The sequence below is a fragment of the Panulirus ornatus genome, chromosome 45 (assembly GCF_036320965.1).
Source record: "Panulirus ornatus isolate Po-2019 chromosome 45, ASM3632096v1, whole genome shotgun sequence".
NCBI lineage: Eukaryota > Metazoa > Arthropoda > Malacostraca > Decapoda > Palinuridae > Panulirus > Panulirus ornatus.
The window spans coordinates 7,292,348-7,319,465 of NC_092268.1; the positions used below are offsets into that span (position 1 = coordinate 7,292,348).

At 43.8% G+C, this 27,118-nt stretch overlaps 2 protein-coding genes across 2 annotated transcripts in view; both read right to left on the reverse strand.

Annotated features, from left to right (window-relative positions):
• LOC139762954 (uncharacterized) overlaps positions 1-15,580 on the reverse strand; it is a 50,698-nt gene extending 35,118 nt beyond the window's left edge. The window contains 5 exon segments of the mRNA XM_071688279.1: positions 3,546-3,683; positions 4,432-4,572; positions 8,534-8,674; positions 11,844-13,898; positions 13,901-15,580. Coding sequence (XP_071544380.1) covers positions 3,546-3,683; positions 4,432-4,572; positions 8,534-8,674; positions 11,844-13,898; positions 13,901-15,580 — 4,155 coding nt within the window.
• LOC139762895 (uncharacterized) overlaps positions 15,045-27,118 on the reverse strand; it is a 27,854-nt gene continuing 15,780 nt past the window's right edge. Inside the window, exons 4-6 of the mRNA XM_071688131.1 lie at positions 25,688-25,786; positions 23,627-23,904; positions 15,045-19,682 (exon numbers count right to left, since the gene is read on the reverse strand). Coding sequence (XP_071544232.1) covers positions 18,981-19,682; positions 23,627-23,904; positions 25,688-25,742 — 1,035 coding nt within the window. The 5' untranslated portion in view covers positions 25,743-25,786 and the 3' untranslated portion in view covers positions 15,045-18,980. The remainder of the gene's footprint in view (positions 19,683-23,626; positions 23,905-25,687; positions 25,787-27,118) is intronic.

Here is a 27,118-nt window from a genome sequence, read left to right on the forward strand (position 1 = left end):
TACATCGTGTTGAATGTGTAGGCTACATCGTGTTGTGAATGTGTATAGTCTACATCGTGTTGTGAATGTGTATATAGTCTACATCGTGTTGTGAATGTGTATATAGTCTACATCGTGTTGTGAATGTGTAGGCTACATCGTGTTGTGAATGTGTATATAGTCTACATCGTGTTGTGAATGTGTAGGCTACATCGTGTTGTGAATGTGTATATAGTCTACATCGTGTTGTGAATGTGTATATAGTCTACATCGTGTTGTGAATGTGTATATAGGCTACATCGTGTTGTGAATGTGTATATAGTCTACATCGTGTTGTGAATGTGTAGGCTACATCGTGTTGTGAATGTGTATATAGTCTACATCGTGTTGAATGTGTAGGCTACATCGTGTTGTGAATGTGTATATAGTCTACATCGTGTTGTGAATGTGTAGGCTACATCGTGTTGTGAATGTGTATAGTCTACATCGTGTTGAATGTGTAGGCTACATCGTGTTGTGAATGTGTATAGTCTACATCGTGTTGAATGTGTAGTCTACATCGTGTTGTGAATGTGTATAGTCTACATCGTCTTGAATGTGTAGGCTACATCGTGTTGTGAATGTATATGGTCTACAGCGTGTTGAATGTGTAGGCTACATCGTGTTGTGAATGTATATGGTCTACATCGTGTTGAATGTGTAGGCTACATTGTGTTGTGAATGTGTATGGTCTACAGCGTGTTGAATGTGTAGGCTACATCGTGTTGTGAATGTATATGGTCTACAGCGTGTTGAATGTGTAGGCTACATCGTGTTGTGAATGTGTATAGTCTACAGCGTGTTGAACGTGTAGGCTACATCGTGTTGTGAATGTGTATAGTCTACATCGTGTTGAATGTGTAGGCTACATCGTGTTGTGAATGTGTATAGTCTACATCGTGTTGAATGTGTAGGCTACATCGTGTTGTGAATGTGTATATAGTCTACATCGTCTTGAATGTGTAGGCTACATCGTGTTGTGAATGTGTATAGTCTACATCGTGTTGAATGTGTAGGCTACATCGTGTTGTGAATGTATATGGTCTACATCGTGTTGAATGTGTAGGCTACATTGTGTTGTGAATGTGTATGGTCTACAGCGTGTTGAATGTGTAGGCTACATCGTGTTGTGAATGTATATGGTCTACAGCGTGTTGAATGTGTAGGCTACATCGTGTTGTGAATGTGTATAGTCTACATCGTGTTGAATGTGTAAGCTACATCGTGTTGTGAATGTGTATAGTCTACATCGTGTTGAATGTGTAGGCTACATTGTGTTGTGAATGTGTATGGTCTACAGCGTGTTGAATGTGTAGGCTACATCGTGTTGTGAATGTATATGGTCTACAGCGTGTTGAATGTGTAGGCTACATCGTGTTGTGAATGTGTATAGTCTACATCGTGTTGAATGTGTAAGCTACATCGTGTTGTGAATGTGTATAGTCTACATCGTGTTGAATGTGTAGGCTACATCGTGTTGTGAATGTGTATAGTCTACATCGTGTTGAATATGTAGGCTACATCGTGTTGTGAATGTATATGGTCTACATCGTGTTGAATGTGTAGGCTACATTGTGTTGTGAATGTGTATGGTCTACAGCGTGTTGAATGTGTAGGCTACATCGTGTTGTGAATGTATATGGTCTACAGCGTGTTGAATGTGTAGGCTACATCGTGTTGTGAATGTGTATAGTCTACAGCGTGTTGAATGTGTAGGCTACATCGTGTTGTGAATGTGTATAGTCTACATCGTGTTGAATGTGTAGGCTACATCGTGTTGTGAATGTGTATAGTCTACATCGTGTTGAATGTGTAGGCTACATCGTTGTGAATGTGTATAGTCTACATCGTGTTGAATGTGTAGGCTACATCGTGTTGTGAATGTGTATAGTCTACATCGTGTTGAATGTGTAGGCTATATAATGTAAACTGGTGTGAAGGTGTAGTCTACATCATGTAAACCATTAGGTAGATGTAGTCAGTACATCCATTTGGTACACATCATGGGTAGATGTAGTCAGTAAGAGCATTAGGTAGACACATTAGGTAGATGTAGTCAGTAGAACCATTAGGTAGACACATTAGGTAGATGTAGCCAGTAGAACCATTTGGTAGACACATAAGGTAGATGTAGTCAGTAGAACCATCAGGTAGATATAGTCAGTAGAACCATTAGGTAGACACATTAGGTAGATGTAGTCAGTAAGAGCATAAGGTAGACACATTAGGTAGATGTAGCCAGTAGAACCATTAGGTAGACAAATTAGGTAGATGTAGTCAGTAGAACCATTAGGTAGACACATTAGGTAGATGTAGTCAGTTGGACCATTAGGCAGACACATTAGGTAGATATAGTAGGTAGACACATTAGGTAGATGTAGTAGGTAGACACATTAGGTAGATGTAGTAGGCAGACACATTAGGTAGATGTAGTCAGTAGGACCATTAGGTAGACACATTAGGTAGATATAGTAGGTAGACACATTAGGTAGATGTAGTGGAGTAGACAGATTAGGTAGATATAGTAGGTAGACACATTAGGTAGATATAGTGGAGTAGACACATTAGGTAGATTTCTCTACCAACACTGCAGTAGACTAGGCCACTGGCAAAGGACCACTGGAGATATGTGTCTATGGAGGCATCGCCCCTTATTTTTTTGCAGTGGGGCAACCAAACCATAGCCGCTCCTCACTCATCCTCTTCAAATGTCCAAACATTGTCAAGTAATGGGGGAAAAAATAGGGGAAAATATATATATATATATATATATATATATATATATATATATATATATATATATATATATATATATATATATATATATATATCTTTCTTTCTTTCAAACTATTCGCCATTTCCCGCATTAGCGAGGTAGCGTTGAGAACAAAGGACTGGGCCTCTGAGGGAATATCCTCACCTGGGCCCCTACCTGTTCCCTCTTTTGGAAAATTTAAAAAAAAAAGTGAGAGGGGAGATTTCCAGCCCCCCGCTCCATTATATATATATATCATATATATATATATATATATATATATATATATATATATATATATATATATATATATATATATATATACATATTATCCCTGGTAAAAGGGGAGAAAGAATACTTGCCACGTATTCCCTGCGTGTCGTAGAAGGTGACTAAAAGGGGAGGGAGCGGGGGGGGGGCTGGAAATCCTCCCCTCTCGCTTTCTTTTTAATTTTCCAAAAGAAGGAACAGAGTAGGGGGCCAGGTGAGGATATTCCCTCAGAGGCCCAGTCCTCTGTTCTTAACGCTACCTCGCTAACGCGGGAAATGGCGAATAGTTTGAAAGATATATATATATATATATATATATATATATATTTTATATATATATATATTAATAATATATATATACTTTTTTTAAAGGAAAAAATATATGATTGAAACTGAATTTGTCCAAGAGAGAGAGAGAGAGAGAGAGAGAGAGAGAGTCGAACATGGACCAATTCGTGTGTTCATTAGGACACATCTGTCACCCTCCCTCTTTTTCGTGCACCTGTGTTTTCTTGGCCTCCTCTTGACCTTGAACGAGGTGGCGTTTGAGCAGTTCCATTTGGCCTCTCATCTTCGCAATGGTTTTCTTCTTAGCCTCTGATTGGTCACACAGCTCTCTCACAACCCCTTCCATTTCAGTCTAAAGAGAGGGAGAGAGATGGGGTGGTCAAGTTACACATGCATATATATATTCCTACGAGTCCACGGGGGGAAAATGAAACACGATCAGTTCCCAAGTGCACTTTCGTGTAATCATCACATCATCAGGGGAGACATATATATATATATATATATATATATATATATATATATATATATATATATATATATATATATATATATATATATATATATATTTAATGAAACACCATAAGGTCCCAAGTGCACTTTCGTGTAATAATCACATCATCAGGGGAGACACATTTATATTTAATGAAACACCATAAGTTCCCAAGTGCACTTTCGTGTAATAATCACATCATCAGGGGAGACATACATACATGTGTGTGTACAGTCCACATATCAACATATATATATACCCCTACCACACACAAAACCCTTTTTATGACTGGGAGCACACATATAAGTTCCCAAGTGCACTTTCGTGTAATAATCACATCATCAGGGGAGACATATATATATATATATATATATATATATATATATATATATATATATATATATATATATATATATATATACATATGTGTGTGTGTGTGTTTACAGTCCACATATGAACATATATATACCCCAAACACACAACCCTTTTTATAACTGGGGGTACACATACATACCCTGGCCTCTCCTATGTCCCAAACTGTTTCCATTTTGCACAAGAAATCATATCTTGATTCAAGCTTATTCATCTACCATTTTCCACAACATACCTTCATCTTCAGCACTTCCTTCTCGCTTTCTTCTAGTTCATAGATGAAACGCCTCCATTTCAGTTTGGAAGTGTGGCTAGCATGGGGTCTGCTTTCATCATTCTCAGACAGCACCACTGCAAATCGGGCTTCCAATTGCTGCTGGGTAAAAGCAAAATGGAATATAGTATATGTATAGTAGTATATGTATATAGTATATATGTATATAGTATATGTACATAGCTTGAAACACGGCACTTGTTGGCAGAATGAAGACATAGGAAAATGGACCACCGGAGCTCACAAGTTAAAGAAAGGGGTTCTTTGAGGAAGCTCCAGCTGAAATTGGGCAACGGAGATGGACAGTTATTCTCATATATATATATAAGAGGATCTTAGAATGAACATGTTCTGCGAGGTGAACATGTGTAAAAGGGGGGGGGGGGGGGGGGACCGAGAGAACATGTGGGCAAAACGAAGCAGAGACGAGGATGGAAATGAAGAACAGATGGAGTAAATACACCAAGTCCATGGGTTGCTCCATGAGTGGAGTGTGGGGTGTGTGGGGTATGTGTGGGGTGTGTGGGGGTGTGTGTGTGTGGTGTGTGTGTGTGGGGTGTGTGTGGGATGTGTGTGTGGGGTGTTGGGTGTGTGTGTGGGGTGCGTGGGGTGTATGTGATGTATGTGTGGGGTGTGTGGGGTGTGTGGGGTGTGTGGGGTGTGGGGTGTGTGTGGGGTGTTGGTGTGTGTGTGGGTGGGGTGTGTGTGGGGTGTGTGTGGAGTGTGTGGGATGTGTGTGTGGGGTGTGTGTGGGGTGTGTGTGGGGTGTGTGTGTGTGTGTGGGGGGTGTGGGGTGTGTGTGGGGTGTGTGGATGTGTGTGGGTGTGTGTGGTGGGGTGTGTGTGGGTTGTGTGTGGAGTGTGTGGGATGTGTGTGTGGGTGTGTGTGGGTGTGTGGGGTGTGTGTGGTGTGTGTGTGGGTGTGTGGGGTGTGTGTGGGGTGTGTGTGGTGTTGGTGTGTGTGGTGTGGGTGTGTGGGTGTGGGGTGTGTGGGGGTGTGTGGGGTGTGTGGAGTGTGTGTGTGTGTGTGGGGTGTTGTGGGTGGTTGTGTGGGTTGTGTGTGTGTGGGTGCGTGGGTGTATGTGATGTATGTGTGGGGTGTGTGTGGGGTGTGTGTGGGTGTGTGTGGGTGTGTGGGTTGTGTGGGGTGTGTGGGGTGTGTGTGGGGGTGTGTGTGTGGGGTTGGGTTGTGTGGGGTGGTGGGGTGTTGTGTGTTGGTGGGTGTGTGTGGGTGTGTGGGGTGTTGTGGGTGGGTGTGTGGGGTGTGTGTGTGTGTGGGTGTGTGTGTGGTGGGTGTGTGTGGTGTGTGTGTGTGTGTGGGTGTGGTGGGGTGGGTGTGTGTGTGGGGTGTGTGGGTGTGGTGGTGTGGGTGTGTGGGTGTGTGGTGTGTGGTGGTGTGTGTGGGGTGTGGGGTGGTGGGGTGTGTGGGGTGTGGTGGTGTGTGTGGGGTGTGTGTGGGGTGTGTGGGGTGTGTGTGTGGGTGTGGTGTGTGTGGGTGGGTGTGTGGGGTGTGTGTGGTGTGTGGGGTGTGTGTGGGGTGTGTGTGGGGTGTGTGGGTGTGTGTGTGGGTGTGTGGTGTGTGTGGGTGTGTGTGTGGGGTGTGGGGTGTGGTGTGTGTGGTGTGGTTGTGTGTGTGTGTGTTGGGGTGGTGTGGGTGTGTGGTGTGTGTGTGTGGGGTTGTGGGGGGTGTGTGTGGGTGTGTGTGGGTGTGTGGTGTGTGGGGTGTTGTGTGGTGGTGGGGTTTGGTTGGTGTTGGGGTGTGTGGGTGTGTGGGTGTGTGTGTGTGGGGTGTGTGGGTGGTGTGGGGTGTGTGTGGGGTTGTGTGGTGGGTGTGTGTGTGGGGTGGGGGGTGTGTTGGGGTTTTGTGGTGGTGGTGGGTGTGTGTGGGTGTGTGTGGGGTGTGTGGGTGTGTGTTGTGGTGGTGGGGTGTGTGGGGGTGGTGTGTGGGTGGTGGGGTGGGTGTGTGGGTGGGTGTGTGGGTGTGTGTGGTGTGTGGTGTGGGGTGGTGTGGGTGTGTGTGGGGTGGTGTGTGTGTGGTGTGTGGGTGTTGGTGTGTGTGGTGTGTGTGGGTGTGTGTGGGTGTGTGGTGTGGTGTGGGGGTGGTGTGGGGTGTGTGTGGGGTGGTGTGTGGGGTGTGTGTGTGTGGGGGTGTGTGTGGGTGGTGTGGTGTGTGTGGGTGTGGGTGTGGTGTTGGTGGTGTGTGGGGTGTGTGTGTGGGGTGTGTGGTGGTGTGTGGGTGTGTGTGGGTGTGGTGTGTGGTGTGGTGTGTGTGGTGTGGGTGGTGTGGGGTGTGTGTGGGGTGTGGTGTGTGTGTGGGGTGTGTGTGGGTGTGGTGTGTGGGTGTGTGTGGGGTGTGGTGTGTGTGGGTGTGTGTGGGGGTGTGTGTGGGGTGTGTGTGGGGTGGTGTGGGGTGTGGGTGTGGGTGGTGTGTGGGTTGTGTGGGTGTGGGTGGTGTGGTGGGTGGGTGGGGTGTGTGGGTGTGGTGTGTGGTGGGTGTGTGGTGGGGTGTGTGTGGGTGTGTGTGGGTGTGTGGGTGGTGGTGGGGTGTGTGGGGGGGTGTGTGGGTGTGTGTGGGGTGTGTGGGGGATGTGTTGGGTGTGGGTGTGTGTGGGTGTGGGTGGTGTGTGGGGTGTGTGGGGTGTGGGGGTGTGGGGTGGTGGTGTGGGGTGTGTGGGTGTGGTGGTGGGTGTGTGGTGTGGGTGGTGTGTGGTGTGGGGTGTGTGTGTGGGGGTGTGTGGTGGGGTGGGGTGTGTGGGGTGTGTGTGGGGTGTGTGGGTGTGGGGTTTGTGGTGTGTGGGTGTGTGGTGTGTGGGGTGTGTGGGTGGGGGTGTGTTGTGGGGGTTGTGTGGGGTGTGTGTGGGGTGTGTGTGTGTGGGGTGTGTGTGGGGTGTGTGTGGAGTGTGTGGGGTGTGTGTGGGGTGTGTGTGGGGAGATAAGATAAGATACAAAGGGCATGAGAGAGAGATAAGATACAAGGGCATGAGAGAGATAAGATACAAGGGCATGAGAGAGATAAGATACAAGGGCATGAGAGAGAGATAAGCTAAGATACAAGGGCATGAGAGAGATAAGATACAAGGGCATGAGAGAGATAAGATACAAGGGCATGAGAGAGAGATAAGCTAAGATACAAGGGCATGAGAGAGATAAGATACAAAGGGCATGAGAGAGATAAGATACAAAGGGCATGAGAGAAAGATAAGATAAGATACAAAGGGCATGAGAGAAAGATAAGATAAGATACAAGGGCATGAGAGAGAGAGATAAGATACAAAGGGCATGAGAGAGAGATAAGCTAAGATACAAAGGGCATGAGAGAGAGATAAGTTAAGATACAAAGAGCATGAGAGAGATAAGATAAGATACAAAGGGCATGGGAGAGAGATAAGCTAAGATACAAAGGGCATGAGAGAGAGATAAGCTAAGATACAAAGGGCATGAGAGAGATAAGATAAGATACAAGGGCATGAGAGAGATAAGCTAAGATACAAGGGCATGAGAGAAAGATAAGATAAGATACAAGGGCATGAGAGAAAGATAAGATAAGATACAAGGGCATGAGAGAGATAAGATACAAGGGCATGAGAGAGATAAGATAAAATACAAGGGCATGAGAGAGATAAGATAAGATACAAGGGCATGAGAGAGATAAGATAAGATAAGATACCCTGGGCATGAGAGAAAGATAAGATAAGATACAAAGGGCATGAGAGAGAGAGATAAGATACAAGGGCATGAGAGAGAGATAAGATAAGATAAGATACAAAGGGCATGAGAGAGAGAGATAAGATAAGATAAGATACAAGGGCATGAGAGAGAGATAAGATAAGATAAGATACAAGGGCATGAGAGAGAGATAAGCTAAGATACAAAGGGCATGAGAGAGAGAGAGATAAGCTAAGATACAAAGGGCCTGAGAGAGAGATAAGCTAAGATATAAAGGGCATATGAGAGAGAGAGAGAGAGAGAGAGAGAGAGAGAGAGAGAGAGAGAGAGAGAGAGAGAGAGAGAGAGAGAGAGATAACACCCTATCTATGTTTGATTGGACGACCTACGTCCCTCACCTGTACATGTTCGGTCCCTCGTTCGAAGGAGTTGAGGCTGGCTGTGAGGTTGTCCAATTCGCTGGCGAGTTCCTGTACAACCTTTTCGCTCTGGCCATCGTCCAAGATCACAACTTCGTCCATCGTCTGCCCAGGGCCAACCTGGGTTGTTAAAACAACCCCCCAACCACCCCAACATATCCATTATAACATGGTCAATATTACCACCACCTCCTGCTTTTATCTCCTTTCTAACTTGGTCGACCCTGGTATATCACATCGTTCCAATTCATTCTATTCCTTGCACGTCTCTCACCCTCTTGCATGTTCAGGCCTCGATCACTCAAAATCTTTTTTCACTCCATCTTTCCACCTCCAATTTGGTCTCCCACTTCTCGTTCCCTCCACCTCCGACACATATATCCTCTTGGTCAATCTTTCCTCACTCATTCTCTCCATGTGACCAAACCATTTCAAAACACCCTCTTCTGCTCTCTCAACCACGCTCTTTTTATTTCCACACATCTCTCTTACCCTTACATTACTTACTCGATCAAACCACCTCACACCACACATTGTCCTCAAACATCTCATTTCCAGCACATCCATCCTCCTGCGCACAACTCTATCCATAGCCCACGCCTCGCAACCATACAACATTGTTGGAACCACTATTCCTTCAAACATACCCATTTTTGCTCTCCGAGATAACGTTCTCTCTTTACATACATTCTTCATCGCTCCCAGAACCTTCACCCCTTCCATAGTTCCATTCAATGTTAAGTCCACTCCCAGATATAGAAAACACCTCACTTACTCAAATTTTTCTTTATTCAAACTTGCATACCAACTAACCTGCCCCTTTAACCCTGCTGAACCTAATAACCTTGCTCTTATTCACATTTACTCTCAACTTTCTTCTTTCACACACTTTTCCAAACTCAGTCACCAGCTTCTGCAGTTTCTCATTCGACTCAGCCACCAGCGTTGTATCATCGGTGAACAACTGACTCACTTCCCAAGCTCTCTCATCCACAACAGACTGCATACTTGTCCCTCTCTCCAAAACTCTTGCATTCACCTCCCTAACCACCCCATCCATAAACAAATTAAACAACCAAGGAAACATCACACACCCCTGCTATAGACCGACCTTCAATGGGTCCAACCACTTTCCTCTCTTCCTACTCGCACACATGCCTTACACACTTGATAAAAACTTCTCACTGCTTCTGGCAACTTACCTCCCACACCCTATGTTCTTAAGACCTTCCACAGAGCATCTCTTATCAACTCTTTATCATGCATCTCATGAAACGTATACCTCAGTAGTTTGGACATTCACCTTTATGTCCCATGCCTTTTATACAATGGCACTAAGCAAGCAATCCACACCAATCCTCAAGCACTGAGCACTATGATCCATACAATGAATATCTTGACCAACCAATCAACAACACAGTCACCCCGTCCCCCTTTTCTTGATAAATTCAACTGTCATACCATCCAATACAGCTGCCTTTCCATATTTTAACTTAGCTAGGCCTTCTGCACTATTTCTCTCTTCATCACACCAACTAGGCTTTCACAACCAGTTCTCTCGTCATCAAACCACTCTCCACTATTCTTTCACTATGCATAAACACATCCACCCCTTCCCTCCCAACCAAACATATGCCACTCTATCATCAAAAACATATAACAGTCCTTCCAAATGCTCATTTCATTTTCTCCTCATTTCACAACCTGTTATCACTTCCCTTTTTGCCACCTTTAATGATATTCCTATTTGTTCTCCATGTCTTTTGGTCGACATTTACCTCCTTCCAAAACATCTTATGCTCCCTAATGTTTATCAATTACTCACTCATCCCCATCCTAATTCATTTGCCCTCTTTTTCAACCCCTGCACCTTCCTCTTGACCTCCTTCTTCTACCTCTTCCTCTTATACATCTACAAAAATCATATTTGTCCTCCTTTCTAGCAAGTACCACTCAAAAGCCTCTCTCCTTTCCTTCACAAGCAAATTTACTTCTTCATCCCACCACTCACTACCCTCTCTAATCTGCCCACCTCTCACCTTTTGCATGGCAGATGCACCTGTTGCACATGACATCACTGCTGCTTCCTTAAATAACTCCTATTCCTCAACCAATTCCTTTGCTTCAGTTCATTTACTCTCAACTTTTGCCATTCTACATTCAATCTCTCCTAATATTTCTACACCAAAGTTTCATTTCAAAGCTCACTTACTCTCACCACTCTATTCTCCCCGATACCTTTTCCTCTTTTTTCGAAAACGTCTCCAAATCTTCAACCTCCTCGCTTTTACAAGATGGTAATCAGACATTTCACCAGCTGCCCTTCTAAGAACATTTACATAAAAAAGCCTCTCTTTCACATGCCTATCAATTACTATGTACTCCAATCATGCCTGCAGACCATCTCTCATACTCATATACGTATAATTCAGTCTACGTCTCTTTTTTAAACTAGGTATTCCCAATCACCAATCCCTTATCACCACATAACTCCAAACGCTGTTCACCATTTCCATTCATAACACTAAATACCCTCAAATATTACCTAAACAGTCACATTGTTCACGTTCACATGTCATCACATTTAAATCACCCATTTCTAATACCCAGTCTCGTGCATCAAAACTGTTGACACACTCACTCACTTGCTCCCAAAACACTTGCCTCTCATGATCTTTCTTCTCTTAACCAAGAGGATACAACTTAATAAGCACCCATCTCTTGCCATTCACTTTACTCTCATTAATCTGGAATTTACACTGTCACATACTCCCACAATCCCTACTTCAGGAGCAGTGCTACTCCTTCCTTTTCTCTTGTCCTCTCACCAACCACTTACTTTACTTTTACGTCATTTCCAAATCATTCTTCCCTTTACCCTTGAGCTTGGCTTCACTCAGAGCCAAGCCATCCAAGGTTTTTCCCCCTCAAACATACTACCTATCTCTTCTACTCTTCTCATCTTGGTTACATCCGCAAATTGATCATACTTATCATAACATATTGATCATACTTATCATAACATATTGATCATACTTATGGCACAACTTAAGTGAAGAGATTTTGCATGGCTAAATTTACTTTACTCAACTTACGAGCTTAGAGAGAGAGGGTGTGTGTTTGGAAACTAGTTTCTTTCCTACACTAACAACATGAACTGAAAGACACCTGAAACTGCTCTTAATCAAGAGAAATAATCTAATTGGTAGTTAATTAAGGCAGTTTGTATCATGAACAACAAAGATGTCTGACGGAATAATACTTTTTTAAAAAAAAAGTGGGCCATTACCTGGTGTAGCTCACCATCTGTAGGATGTGGTTCTCCTACTTGTGGTTCTTTAGGATGTGGTTCTCCTGGTGGGGGTTCTCCTGATTGTGGTTCTCCTGGTTGGGGTTCTTCTGGTTGTGGTTCTTTTGGTTGGGGTTCTCTTGGTTGTGGTTCTTTTGGTTGGGGTTCTGGTTGTGGTACTTTTGGTTGGGGTTCTTCTGGTTCTGGTTCTTTTGGTTGGGGTTCTCTTGGTTGTGGTTCTTTTGGTTGGGGTTCTTCTGGTTGGGGTTCTCTTGGTTGTGGTTCTTCTGGTTGTAGTTCTTCTGGTTGTGGTTCTTTTGGTTGGGGTTCTGGTTGTGGTACTTTTGGTTGGGGTTCTTCTGGTTCTGGTTCTTTTGGTTGGGGTTCTCTTGGTTGTGGTTCTTTTGGTTGGGGTTCTTCTGGTTGGGGTTCTCTTGGTTGTGGTTCTTCTGGTTGTAGTTCTTCTGGTTGTGGTTCTCCTGGTTGGAATTCTTCTGGTTGTGGTTCTCCTGGTTGGGGTTCTGCTGGTTGTGGTTCTCCTGGTTGGGGTTCTCTTGGTTGTGGTTCTTTTGGTTGGGGTTCTTCTGGTTGGGGTTCTCCTGGTTGGGGTTCTCCTGGTTGTGGTTCTCCTGGTTGTGGTTCTCCTGGTTGGGGTTCTTCAGGTTGTGGTTCTTCTGGTTGTGGTTCTACTACTTGTGGTTCTTCAGGTTGTGGTTCTAATTGTGGTTCTCCAGGATGTGGTTCTACTGGTTGTGGTTCTACTACTTGTGGTTCTTCAGGTTGTGGTTCTCCTGGTTGGGGTTCTTCTAGTTGTGGTTTTTCTGGTTGTGGTTCTAATTGTGGTTCTTCAGGATGTGGTTCTCCTGGTTGGGGTTCTTCTGGTTGGGGTTCTTCTGGTTGTGGTTTTAATTGTGGTTCTTCAGGATGTGGTTCTACTGGTTGTGGTTCTACTACTTGTGGTTCTTCAGGTTGTGGTTCTCCTGGTTGGGGTTCTTCTGGTTGGGGTTCTTCAGGATGTGGTTCTTCTGATTGTGGTTCTACTACTTGTGGTTCTTCAGGTTGTGGTTCTCCTGGTTGGGGTTCTTCTGGTTGTGGTTCTTCTGGTTGTGGTTCTGCTGGTTGCAGTTCTCCTGGTTGTGGTTCTTCAGGTTGTGGTTCTTCTGGTTGTGGTTCTACTACTTGTGGTTCTTCAGGCTGTGGTTCTACTACTTGTGGTTCTTCAGGATGTGGTTCTCTTGGATGAGGTTCTACCACCTGCGTTTTCTTCTGGTTCTTGGTTCTCATCTCTCGTCCCGGTTTCCTCTCCGTCTCTGTCTTGATCACTTCGTGTGTTTTCTTCTTCTTCTTCCGTCTGTCTCTTTTCTGTCTCTTTTGTTCTGTCTTTGGTTCATCTGTCATGGATTTTCCCGTACGTGGTTCTCCCACCTTTAATTCTTCACTCTTTGCTCCTGTTTGTGGTTCTATCTTTGCTCCTTCTTGTGGTTCTATATTTGTTTCTGTTTGTGGTTCTATCTTTGCTCCTTGTGGTTCTATCTTTGTTCCTGTTTGTGGTTCTATCTTTTCTCCTCTTTGTGGTTCTATCTTTGATTCTACTAACATTCCTGGTTCTCCTCTCAATGGTTCTTCTACATGAGGTTCTATCTGTTTTCCTGGTTCTCCTCTCAATGGTCCTTCTACATGAGGTTCTATCTGTTTTCCTGGTTCTCCTCTCAATGGTTCTTCTACATGAGGTTCTATCTGTTTTCCTGGTTCTCCTCTCAATGGTTCTACTACATGAGGTTCTATGTTTCCTCCTCTTTGTGGTTCTATGTTTCCTCCTCTTTGTGGTTCTATCTTTGATTCTACTAACATTCCTGGTTCTCCTCTCAATGGTTCTACTACATGAGGTTCTATCTGTGACTGTATCGTCAATGTTACTTCTCCAGCTGGTTCACGTGCCTTTGTTCTTACTCTCTTCGTCGGTTCACGTGCCTTTGTTCTTCCGTTCTTTGGTTCTGTTCTTTGTGTGCTTGAAGCCTCTGCCTTCAATGTTCTCGTGTTTGGTTCTTCATTCATCTGTTTGTCTGTCTTAGTTCTTTCTTCTGTTTGTCTGTCTTTGGTTCTTTCTTCTGTTTGTCTGTCTTTGGTTCTTTCTTCTGTTTGTCTATCTTTGGTTCTTTCTTCTGTTTGTCTGTCTTTGGTTCTTTCTTCTGTTTGTCTATCTTTGGTTCTTTCTTCTGTTTGTCTGTCTTTGGTTCTTCTTTCATCTGCCTGTCTGTTTCTGGTTCTTCTTCTTTCATATGTCTGTCTGTCTTTGGTTCTTTCTTCTGTTTGTCTGTCTTTGGTTCTTCTTTCATCTGCCTGTCTGTTTCTGGTTCTTCTTCTTTCATATGTCTGTCTGTCTCTGGTTCTTCTTCATTCATCCGCTTGTCTGTCTTTGGTTCTTCTTTCATCTGCCTGTCTGTTTCTGGTTCTTCTTCTTTCATATGTCTGTCTGTCTCTGGTTCTTCTTCATTCATCCGCTTGTCTGTCTTTGGTTCTTCTTTCATCTGCCTGTCTGTTTCTGGTTCTTCTTCTTTCATATGTCTGTCTGTCTCTGGTTCTTCTTCATTCATCCGCTTGTCTGTCTTTGGTTCTTCTTTCATCTGCCTGTCTGTTTCTGGTTCTTCTTCTTTCATATGTCTGTCTGTCTCTGGTTCTTCTTCATTCATCCGCTTGTCTGTCTTTGGTTCTTCTTTCATCTGCCTGTCTGTTTCTGATTCTTCTGCTTTCATCTGTCTGTCTGTCTCTGGTTCTTCTTTCACAATCATCTCTACCACTGACTCTTCTGTCTTGGGTTCTGTCTGTCGTTCGTCTGTCCGTTTCTGCTTTTCTTCTGTCTTTGGCTTCTGTCTCTCATATTTAGACAGGTCTGGTTCTCCTGTCTCTTCTTCTGTCTTTGGCTTCTCTGTCTCATATATAGACAGGTCTGGTTCTCCTGTCTTTTCTTCTGTCTTTGGCTTCTCTCTCTCATAGCTAGACAGGTCTGGTTCTTCTGTCTCTTCTTCTGTCTTTGGCTTCTCTGTCTCATAGCTAGACAGGTCTGGTTCTCCTGTCTTTTCTTCTGTCTTTGGCTTATCTGTCTCATAGCTAGACAGGTCTGGTTCTCCTGTCTCTTCTTCTGTCTTTGGCTTCTCTGTCTCATAGCTAGACAGGTCTGGTTCTCCTGTCTTTTCTTCTGTCTTTGGCTTCTCTGTCTCATAGCTAGACAGGTCTGGTTCTCCTGTCTCTTCTTCTGTCTGTAGTTCTGTGGACTCCAATTCTTGAGAGCTTCGCTCTGTGTCTGGTTCTACCGTGTCTGTGTCTGGTTCTACCGTGTCGGTGTCTGGTTCTACCGTGTTGGTGTCTGGTTCTACCGTGTCGGTGTCTGGTTCTACCGTGTTGGTGTCTGGTTCTACCGTGTCGGTGTCTGGTTCTACCGTGTCGGTGTCTGGTTCTACCGTGTTGGTGTCTGGTTCTACCGTGTTTATGTCTGGTTCTACCGTATCTGTGTCTGGTTCTACCGTGTTTGCCTCTTGCGTCACCAGTTCTGTTTGCACTTCTTCCGTCTGTATCAGAACCAGTGGTTCTACGACTCTTTCCTCTGTTGCGGTGTCTTCTGTTAGTGGTTCTGTCTTGGGTTCTTCATTCATTGGTTCGCTTGCGTTTGGTTCTTGCAAGTGTGGTTCTATGGTCTTTGGTTCATCTGTCTGTGGTTCTCCTGTCTTCGACTCTACCATCTGTGGTTGTTCATCTCCTCCTTCGGGTTCTTCTCCTCCTTCGGGCTGTTCATCTCCTCCTTCGGGTTCTTCTCCTCCTTCGGGCTGTTCATCTCCTCCTTCGGGTTGTTCATCTCCTCTTCCTCCTTCGGGTTGTTCATCTCCTCTTCCTCCTTCGGGTTGTTCATCTCTCTTCCTCCTTCGGGTTGTTCATCTCCTCTTCCTCCTTCGGGTTGTTCATCTCTTCCTCCTTCGGGTTGTTCATCTCTTCCTCCTTCGGGTTGTTCATCTCTTCTTACTCCTTCGGGTTGTTCATCTCTTCTTACTCCTTCGGGTTGTTCATCTCTTCCTCCTTCGGGTTGTTCATCTCTTCCTCCTTCGGGTTGTTCATCTCTTCCTCCTTCGGGTTGTTCATCTCTTCCTCCTTCGGGTTGTTCATCTCTTCTTACTCCTTCGGGTTGTTCATCTCTTCTTCCTCCTTCAGGTTGTTCATCTCTTCTTACTCCGGGTTGTTCATCTCTTCTTCCTCCTTTGGGTTGTTCATCTCTTCCTCCTTCGGGTTCATCACCTCTTACTCCTTCGGGTTGTTCATCTCCTCCTTCTTCTTCATGTCCTCCTCCTCCTTCTCCGGATTCATGTCCTCCTCCTTCGGGTTGTTCATCACGTCCTCCTCCTCCTTCGGGTTGTTCATCTCCTCCTCCTCCTTCGGGTTCATCTTCTCCTTCGGGTTGTTCATCTCCTCCTCTTTCGGGTTCATGTCCTCCTCCTTCGGGTTGTACCACGGGAGCTCCTCCTCCACCTTCGGGTTGTACCACAGAAGCTCCTCCTCCACCTTCGGGTTGTACATCTCCTCCACCTTCGGGTTGTACATGTCGTGTTGGCTGGTGGAGGCGGCCGCCACATTGGGCCCTGTACGCCACCTCGTCCATGGGGCCCCACTTGGACAGTGTCACCACTGGACGAGGAGGACGCTTCACTTGGCTCCTTGCTGCTCCTGCGGTGTTGCCAATTTGAGGGGGTTGTTGGGGGTTTTTTTTGGGGGGTTGTTCCCCCTTCTTCATGGCGACGGCCTCAGTTGTAGCAAGTGATGGTTGTAAACTCACACTGTGCGAAGGTCCACGCTCAGCGCCCTCTCTGGGGAGGGGCTCAGCGCCCTCTCTGGGGAAAGGCTCAGCGCCCTCTCTGGGGAGGGGCTCAACGCCCTCTCTGGGGAGAGGCTCAACGCCCTCTCTGGGGAGAGGCTCAAAGCCCTCTCTGGGGAAGGGGAAAGGCTCAACGCCCTCTCTGGGGAGGGGGAGAGGCTCAACGCCCTCTCTGGGGAGGGGCTCAACGCCCTCTCTGGGGAGGGGCTCAACGCCCTCTCTGGGGAGAGGCTCAACGCCCTCTCTGGGGAGGGGCTCAACGCCCTCTCTGGGGAGAGGCTCAACGCCCTCTCTGGGGAGGAGCTCAAGCCTCTGGGGAGGGCTCAACGCCCTCTCTGGGGAGAGGCTCAACGCCCTCTCTGGGGAGGGCTCAACGCCCTCTCTGGGGAGAGGCTCAACGCCCTCTCTGGGGAGGGGCTCAACGCCCTCTCTGGGGAGGGGCTCAACGCCCTCTCTGGGGAGAGGCTCAACGCCCTCTCTGGGGAGGGAAGGCTCAACGCCCTCTCTGGGGAGGGCTCAACGCCCTCTCTGGGGAGAGGCTCAACGCCCTCTCTGGGGAGAGGCTCAACGCCCTCTCTGGGGAGAGAGGCTCAACGCCCTCTCTGGGGAGAGGCTCAACGCCCTCTCTGGGGAGGGCTCAACGCCCTCTCTGGGGAGAGGCTCAACGCCCTCTCTGGAGGGGAGAGGCTCAACGCCCTCTCTGGGGAGAGGCTCAACGCCCTCTCTGGGGAGGGGCTCAACGCCCTCTCTGGGGAGAGGCTCAACGCCCTCTCTGGGGAGGGGGAGAGGCTCAACGCCCTCTCTGGGGAGGGGGAGAGGCTCAGCGCCCTCTCTGGGGAGGGGGAAAGGCTCAACGCCCTCTCTGGGGAGGGGGAAAGAGGGTCTGCCCCCAGGGTTTCGGGGGGCCCCATCTGGGGTTGTAGATTGTAGCTGGACTAACTCACTCCGTTTTCTACAACCTATTTCTCTCAGTTGTGAGTTACGTGCCTCTGTTAACGGAAGGGCTGTCTCGAACTTGGGTCCTGTTTGCGACAGCTTTCCTGTTGCATCTGTTGTATTCACCGTTGCTGGCGGGTTTCCACTTCGCACAACGGTTTCTGTTGGAAGTATGTCTGCCCGTTGGGTCTCAAACGGATATAAATTTCGTGTTTGGTGGCCATTCTCTGAAACCACCTGAAATGGGTTTCCATTTAGCAAACCTAACTCTGGGTTTCAATTTAGCAAACCTAACTCTGGGTTTCCATTTAGCAAACCTAACTCTGGGTTTCCATTTAGCAAACCTAACTCTGGGTTTCCATTTAGCAAACCTAACTCTGGGTTTCCATTTAGCAAACCTAACTCTGGGTTTCCATTTAGAAAACCTAACTCTGGGTTTCCATTTAGAAAACCTAACTCTATTGGTTTCTGGCCCATTCCTGGAACTTTCTGGCCTATTCCTGAAACTTCTGGCCCATTCTTGGAACTTCCTGGCCAATTTTTGGAACTTCCTGGCCCATTTCTGAAACTCCTGGCCCATTCTGAACTTCCTGGCCCATCTTGAACTTCTGCTGGCCCATTTTGAATTCCTGCTGGCCATTCCTGGAACTTCCTGGCCCATTTTGGAACTTCCTGGCCCATTCTTGGAACTTCCTGGCCATTCTGAAACTTCCTGCCATTCCTGAAATCGGGCCCATTCTTGGAACTCCTGCCCATTCTGAACTTCTGCTGGCCCATTCTTGGAACTTCCTGCTGGCCCTCCTGGAACTTCCTGGCCATTTTTGGAACTTCTGGCCTTTGGAACTCTGCCCATTCTTGGAACTTCCTGGCCCATTTTCGGAACTCCTGGCCCATTCTTGGAACTTCCTGGCCCATTCCTGAAACTTCCTGGCCCATTCCTGAAACTTCCTGGCCCATTTTTGGAACTTCCTGGCCCATTCTTGGAACTTCCTGGCCCATTCTTGAAACTTCCTGGCCCATTCCTGAAACTTCCTGGCCCATTCCTGAAACTTCCTGGCCCATTCCTGAAACTTCCTGGCCCATTCTTGGAACTTCCTGGCCCATTCCTGAAACTTCCTGGCCCATTCTTGAAACTTTCTGGCCCATTCCTGAAACTTCCTGGCCTATTCTTGGAACTTCTTGCTGGCCCATTTCTGAAACTTCCTGGCCTATTTTTGAAACTTCCTGGACCATTCTTGAAACTTCCTGGCCCATGCCTGAAACTGTGGAACTGAAGTTTGATATAGGTGTATCCTTCAGGTGGTATCTCCTGAATGGAAAGGCTTCAGACGGACCTAACTCTGTCAGTTCCTGGCCCATTTCTGAAACTTCCTGGCCCATTCCTGAAACTTCCTGGCCCATGCCTGAAACTTCCTGGCCCATTTCTGAAACTTCCTGGCCCATGCCTGAAACTTCCTGGCCCATTCCTGAAACTTTCTGGCCCATGCCTGAAACTTCCTGGCCCATTCCTGGAACTTCCTGGCCCATTCCTGAAACTTCCTGGCCCATGCCTGAAACTTCCTGGCCCATGCCTGAAACTTCCTGGCCCATGCCTGAACTTCCTGGCCCATTTCTGAAACTTCCTGGCCCATGCCTGAAACTTCCTGGCCCATGCCTGAAACTTCCTGGCCCATGCCTGAAACTTCCTGGCCCATTTCTGAAACTTCCTGGCCCATTCCTAAAACTTCCTGGCCCATTCCTGGAACTTCCTGGCCCATTCCTGAAACTTCCTGGCCCATGCCTGAAACTTCCTGGCCCATGCCTGAAACTTCCTGGCCCATGCCTGAAACTTCCTGGCCCATTTCTGAAACTTCCTGGCCCATTCCTGAAACTTTCAGGCCCATGCCTGAAACTTCCTGGCCTCCCATGGCTGAAAGTGTGGAACTGAAGTTTCTTTTCCCATTCAGGAACTTCCTTCCACCATTTTCAGAGAGCATTTCCTGTGGCCTCCTCCTCTGTTCACACTGGGTGTATGGCGTGTCGTGTTTATCACTCCATCTTCGACTCTATAACATATATAAACATGTCCAATTAATATACAAATATATATACATTACCCCTAAAAATATATATATTACCCCTATTTAGCATCTTCAAATCTATTAAATAATGTATATGTTATGTTGTTATTGTCGTGTTTATCACTCTATCTTCGACTCTATAACATATATAAACATGTCCAATTAATATACAAATATATATACATTACCCCTAAAAATATATATATTACCCCTATTTAGCATCTTTAAATCTATTAAATAATGTATATGTTATGTTGTTATTGTCGTGTTTATCACTCTATCTTCGACTCTATAACATATATAAACATGTCCAATTAATATACAATATATATACATACCCTAAAATATATATATTACCCTATTACATCTTAAATCTATTAAATAATGTATATGTTATGTTGTTATTGTCGTGTTATCACTCTATCTTCGACTCTATAACATATATAACATGTCCATTTAAATATATTATATAATATATAATATATATATATAATATATATATAATATAATATATATATATTATTACCCCTATTCACTCCATCTTCGACTCTATAACATATATAAACATGTCAATTACTATACAAATATATATATTACCCCTATTCACTCCATCTTCGACTCTATCACATATATAAACATGTCAATTAATATACAAATATATACATTACCCCTATATATAATATATATATATATATATATATATATATATATATATATATATATATATATATATATTACCCCTATTCACTCCATCTTCGACTCTATCACATATATAAACATGTCAATTAATATACAAATATATACATTACCCCTATATATTATATATTACCCCTATTCACTCCATCTTCGACTCTATCACATATAAAACATGTCCAATTAATATACAAATATATATACATTACCCCTAAATATATATATTACCCCTATTCACTCCATCTTCGACTCTATCACATATATAAACATGTCAATTAATATACAAATATATACATTACCCCATATATATATATATATATATATATATATATATATATATATATATATATATATATATATATATATATATTACCCCTATTCACTCCATCTTCGACTCTATAACATATAAAAACATGCCAATCAATATACAAATATATATATTTACCTATATTCAGCATGGTTTTAAATCTATTAGATAATATAACTTCACAAAATCCATTTCATCTTAAAAGTAACAATGTAAAAAAACCAAATCAATTTTACGACCAAATTTAAATTTACAAATTAAATTACCTTCGTCTTTCAAAATAAACAGACTGGTTTACCTTAAAAAGGGGACCAAACAAGATTGTTTACCAAATAAACTGACTGGTTTACCTTTAAAAAGGGGACCAAACAAGATTGTTTACCTAAAAAACAGACTGGTTTACCTTTTAAAAAAGGGACCAAACAAGATTGTTTACCAAATAGACTGGTTTACCTTAAAAAGGGGACCAAACAAGATTGTTTACCAAATAGACTGGTTTACCTTAAAAAGGGGGACCAAACAAGATTGTTTACCAAGTAAACACACTGGTTTACCTTAAAAAGGGGACCAAACAAGATTGTTTACCAAATAGACTGGTTTACCTTAAAAAAGGGGACCAAACAAGATTATTTACCAAATAAACAGACTGGTTTACCTTTGAAAAAGGGGACTAAACAGACTGGTTTACCTTAAAAGGGGGACCAAACAAGATTGTTTACCAAGTAAACAGACTAGTTTACCTTGTTTACCAAGTAAACACTGGTTTACCTTAAAAAGGGGACCAAACAAGATGGTTTACCAAATAAACAGACTGGTTTACCAAAAAAAGGGGACAAAAAAAATTGTTTACCAAATAAACAGACTGGTTTACCAAAAAAAGGGGACCAAACAAGATTGTTTACCAAATAAACAGACTGGTTTACCTTAAAAAGGGGACCAAACAAGGTTGTTTACCAAATAAACAGACTGGTTTACCTTAAAAAAGGGGACCAAACAAGTTTACCAAATAAACAGACTGGTTTACCTTAAAAAAGGGGACCAAACAAGATTGTTTACCAAATAAACAGACTGGTTTACCTTTAAAAAGGGGACCAAACAAGACTGTTTACCAAATAAAGACTGGTTTACCTTAAAAGGGGGACCAAACAAGATTGTTTACCAAGTAAACAGACTGGTTTACCTTAAAAAGGGACCAAACAAGATGGTTTACCAAATATATAGACTGGTTTACCTAAAAAAGGGGACCAAACAAGATTGTTTATCAAATAAACAGACTGGTTTACCTTAAAAAAGGGGACCAAACAAGATTGTTTACCAAATAAACAGACTGGTTTACCTTAAAAAGGCGACCAAACAAGATTGTTCACCAAATAAACAGTCTGGTTTACCTTAAAAAAGGGACCAAACAAGATTGTTTACCAAATAAACAGACTGGTTTACCTTAAAAGGGGGACCAAACAAGATTGTTTACCAAATAAACAGACTGGTTTACCTTAAAAAGGGGACCAAACAAGATTGTTTACCAAATAAACAGACTGGTTTACCTTAAAAAAGGGGACCAAACAAGATTGTTTACCAAATAAACAGACTGGTTTACCCAACTCATGGAGCAAATACGATCACAACTTCTTGTTTGCACAACTGATAAACAACCCCATTAAACCATTATAACTTACCTCCCTTCGCCTAATAGATAAGAAGTTAGCTAACTTCCATGCCTTCGCCTGATAGATACGAAGTTAGGTGATACGAAGTTAGGTTATTATAACTTACCTCCCTTCGCCTGATAGATAAGAAGTTAGCTAACTATAACTTACCTCCCTTCGCCTGATAGATAAGAAGTTAGGTTATTATAACTTACCTCCCTTCGCCTGATAGATAAGAAGTTAGCTAACTTACCTCCCTTCGCCTGATAGATAAGAAGTTAGGTTATTATAACTTACATCCCTTCGCCTGATAGATAAGAAGTTAGCTTATTATAACTTACATGCCTTCGCCTGATAGATAAGAAGTTAGCTAACTTACATCCCTTCGCCTGATAGATAAGAAGTTAGGTTATTATAACTTACCTCCCTTCGCCTGATAGATAAGTAAGTTTAAGAGTTAGGTTATTATAACTTACCTCCCTTCGCCTGATAGATAAGAAGTTAGCTTATTATAACTTACCTCCCTTCGCCTGATAGATAAGAAGTTAGCTATAACTTACCTCCCTTCGCCTGATAGATAAGAAGTTAGCTAACTTACCTCCCTTCGCCTGATAGATAAGAAGTTAGCTAACTTACCTCCCTTCGCCTGATAGATAAGAAGTTAGCTAACTTACCTCCCTTCGCCTGATAGATAAGAAGTTAGCTAACTTACCTCCCTTCGCCTGATAGATAAGAAGTTAGGTTATTATAACTTACATTCCTTCGCCTGATAGATAAGAAGTTAGCTAACTTACCTCCCTTCGCCTGATAGATAAGAAGTTAGCTAACTTACCTCCCTTCGCCTGATAGATAAGAAGTTAGCTAACTTACCTCCCTTCGCCTGATAGATAAGAAGTTAGCTAACTTACCTCCCTTCGCCTGATAGATAAGAAGTTAGCTTATTATAACTTACCTCCCTTCGCCTGATAGATAAGAAGTTAGCTTATTATAACTTACATTCCTTCGCCTGATAGATAAAGTTAGCTAACTTACCTCCCTTCGCCTGACTAGATAAGAAGTTAGGTTATTATAACTTACCTCCCTTCGCCTGATAGATAAGAAGTTAGCTAACTTACCTCCCTTCGCCTGACAGATAAGAAGTTAGGTTATTATATTATAACTTACCTCCCTTCGCCTGATAGATAAGAAGTTAGCTAACTTACCTCCCTTCGCCTGACAGATAAGAAGTTAGGTTATTATAACTTACATTCCTTCGCCTGATAGATAAGAAGTTAGCTACTTACCTCCCTTCGCCTGATAGATAAGAAGTTCGCAATCTTCCGGTAGTGGAAGACCTCGGCTTTCTCCAGTGGCGTTCGTCCAAACTTGTTCCTCACTTCGAGACTAACTCCACTGTTCACGAGCCACGCCACTGTGGCGAAGTTACCACAGTGGGCGGCGCAGTGGAGGGGCGTGTTGTGATTGGGAGTCGACTGGGCCGATAGATCACAGCCATGTCGTCTCAATAGACTGAGAATCCTTGGGCCTCCATACTGAGCAGCGAGGTGGACTGGCATAAGCCCTGAGGAAGTAATCACGAGTGACCAGCAAGTAAGAAGCGGTGTGAGAGAGACACGCATATATATATATATATATATATATTATATATATATATATATATATATATATATATATATATATATATATATATATTATCCCTGGGGATAGGGGAGAAAGAATACTTGCCACGTATTCCCTGCTGTGTCGTAGAAGGGACTAAAAGGGGAGGGAGCGGGGGCTGGAAATCCTCCCCTCTCTTATTTTTTTTAATTTTCCAAAAGAAGGAACAGAGAAGGGGGCCAAGTGAGGATATTACCTCAAAGGCCCAGTCCTCTGTTCTTAACGCTACCTCGCTATCGCGGGAAATGGCGAATAGTATGAAAAAAAGAAATATATCTTTTTCTTTTAAACTATTCGCCATTTCCCGCGTTAGCGAGGTAGCGTTAAGAACAGAGGACTGGGCCTTTGAGGAATATCCTCACCTGGCCCCTTCTCTGTTCCTTCTTTTGGAAAATTAAAAGAAAATAATGAGAGGGGAGGATTTCCAGCCCCCGCTCCCTCCCCTTTTAGTCACCTTCTGAGACACACAGGGAATACGTGGCAAGTATTCTGCTCCCCTATCCCCAGGGATAATATATATATATATATATATATATATATAATATATATATATATATATATATATATATATACATATATATATATATATATATGGGTTGTAATTTAGGGTCTATAACACAAGTCCCTATTTGGTTGTTAATAGGAATATTCAGACCTCTGGCGAGGGTGAGTGAGTGAGTATTCTGGTGAGTGAGTGAGTGTATTCCGGTGAGTGAGTGAGTGAGTATTCTGGTGAGTGAGTGAGTGAGTGAGTGAGTGAGTATTCCTGTGAGTGAGTGAGTGAGTGAGTGAGTATTCTGGTGAGTGAGTGAGTGAGTATTCTGGTGAGTGAGTGAGTGAGTGAGTGAGTGAGTATTCTGGTGAGTGAGTGAGTGAGTGGAGTATTCTGGTGAGTGAGTATTCTGGTGAGTGAGTGAGTGAGTATTCTGGTGAGTGAGTGAGTGAGTATTCCGGTGAGTGAGTGAGTGAGTGAGTGTGTGAGTGAGTGAGTGAGTATTCTGGTGAGGAGTGAGTGAGTGAGTATTCTGGTGAGTGAGTGAGTGAGTGAGTGAGTGAGTATTCCTGGTGAGTGAGTGAGTGAGTGAGTATTCTGGTGAGTGAGTGAGTGAGTGAGTGAGTATTCTGGTGAGTGAGTGAGTGAGTATTCTGGTGAGTGAGTGAGTGAGTGAGTGAGTATTCTGGTGAGTGAGTGAGTGAGTATTCGTGAGTGAGTGAGTGAGTGAGTATTCTGGTGAGTGAGTGAGTGATGAGTGAGTGAGTATTCTGGATGGTGAGTGTGAGTGAGTGAGTGATATCTGGAGTGAGTGAGTGAGTGAGTGAGTATTCTGGTGAGTGAGTGAGTGAGTATTCTGGTGAGTGAGTGAGTGAGTGAGTATTCTGGTGAGTGAGTGATGAGCTGGTGAGTGAGTATATTCTGGTGAGTGAGTGAGTGAGTGAGTGAGTATTCTGGTGGAGTGAGTGAGTGAGTGAGTGAGTATTCTGGTGAGTGAGTGAGTGAGTGAGTGAGTATTCTGGTGAGTGAGTGAGTGAGTGAGTGAGTGAGTATTCTGGTGAGTGAGTGAGTGAGTGAGTATGCCTATATGTTCAATACAATTCCTAACCATCACACGGTGTTCATATACATTTCCACACATGTATAACATGTATAACATGTATAACATGTATAAACATGTATAACAACTTACCACATCCATTCACAGCTTCGGCATTGGCTCCGTTCACCAACAGGAGGTGGAGCATCCGGCTGAAGCCAAAGGTGGAGGCGAGATGAACAGCGGTTCCACCTGCGGAAGAAGGTGGAAGATGTGGTTAAATGAACAGCTGTTCCACATGCCTAAGAGGGTGGAAGATGTGGTTAAATGAACAGCTGTTCCACCTAACGAAGAGGGTGGAAGTTGTGGTTAAATGAACACCTATTCCACCTACCAGAGAAGGTGGAAGTTGTGGTTAAATGAACAGCTATTCCACCAACCAAAGAAGGTGGAAGTTGTGGTTAAATAAACAGCTCTTCCACCTACCAAAGAGGGTGGAAGATATGGTTAAATGTGCACCTGTTCCACCTACCAAAGAAGGTGGAAGATGTAGTGAAATGAACAGCTGTTCCACCTACCACAGAAGGTGGAAGTTGTTAAATGAACAGCTCTTCCACCTACCAAAGAAGGTGGAAGTTGTGGTTGAATGAACAGCTGTTCCACCTACCAAAGGTGGAAGATGTGGTTAAATGAACAGCTGTTCCACATGCCTAAGAGGGTGGAAGATGTGGTTAAATGAGCAGCTATTCCACATGCCTAAGAGGGTGGAAGATGTGGTTAAATGGACAGGTATTCCACCTACCAAAGAAGGTGGAAGATGTAGTTAAATAAATTAACAGCTGTTCCACATGCCTAAGAGGGTGGAAGTTGTGGTTAAATGAACAGCTGTTCCACCTACCAAAGAAGGTGGAAGTTGTGGTTAAATGAACAACTGTTCCACCTACCGAAGAAGGTGGATGATGTGGTTAAATGGACAGGTATTCCACCTACCGAAGAAGGTGGAAGTTGTGGTTAAATGAACAACTGTTCCACCTACCGAAGAAGGTGGAAGTTGTGGTTAAATGAACAGCTATTCCACCTACCGATAGACAGTTAATTATGTAATGACCTTGCTCCACCATACAAGAATAAATATGAATAAAATGAAAACTAATTCACCTAACGAAGAAAGTGAAGATTAGGTTAAATGAACAAACTTTCACCTTACCAGTAAGTGGAAGTTGGTTAAGTAACAATGTATACCGAAAAGGAAGTGTAAATGAACACTTCCCTACTTCCATTACGACTACCTTACGTATGACTTCCTAACCTCATAAATGTAAAAAAAAAAATAAAGACTAATAGATAAATAAATAAAAACAGCAACTATAACAAAATAACCACTTACCGACGAGTCTGTCACGTAGTTACTTAGCTTCGTTAACCATATAAATTGATATAAACAACTCACAGAAGACTAATAAACAGATAAATGACTAATAAATAGATCAATAACCAATAGATAACCAACTTACCGTTATCGTATTGAGCTCGGCTAACCTCATAAATTGATATAAATAACTTAAGAGGTAAATCAATAGATAA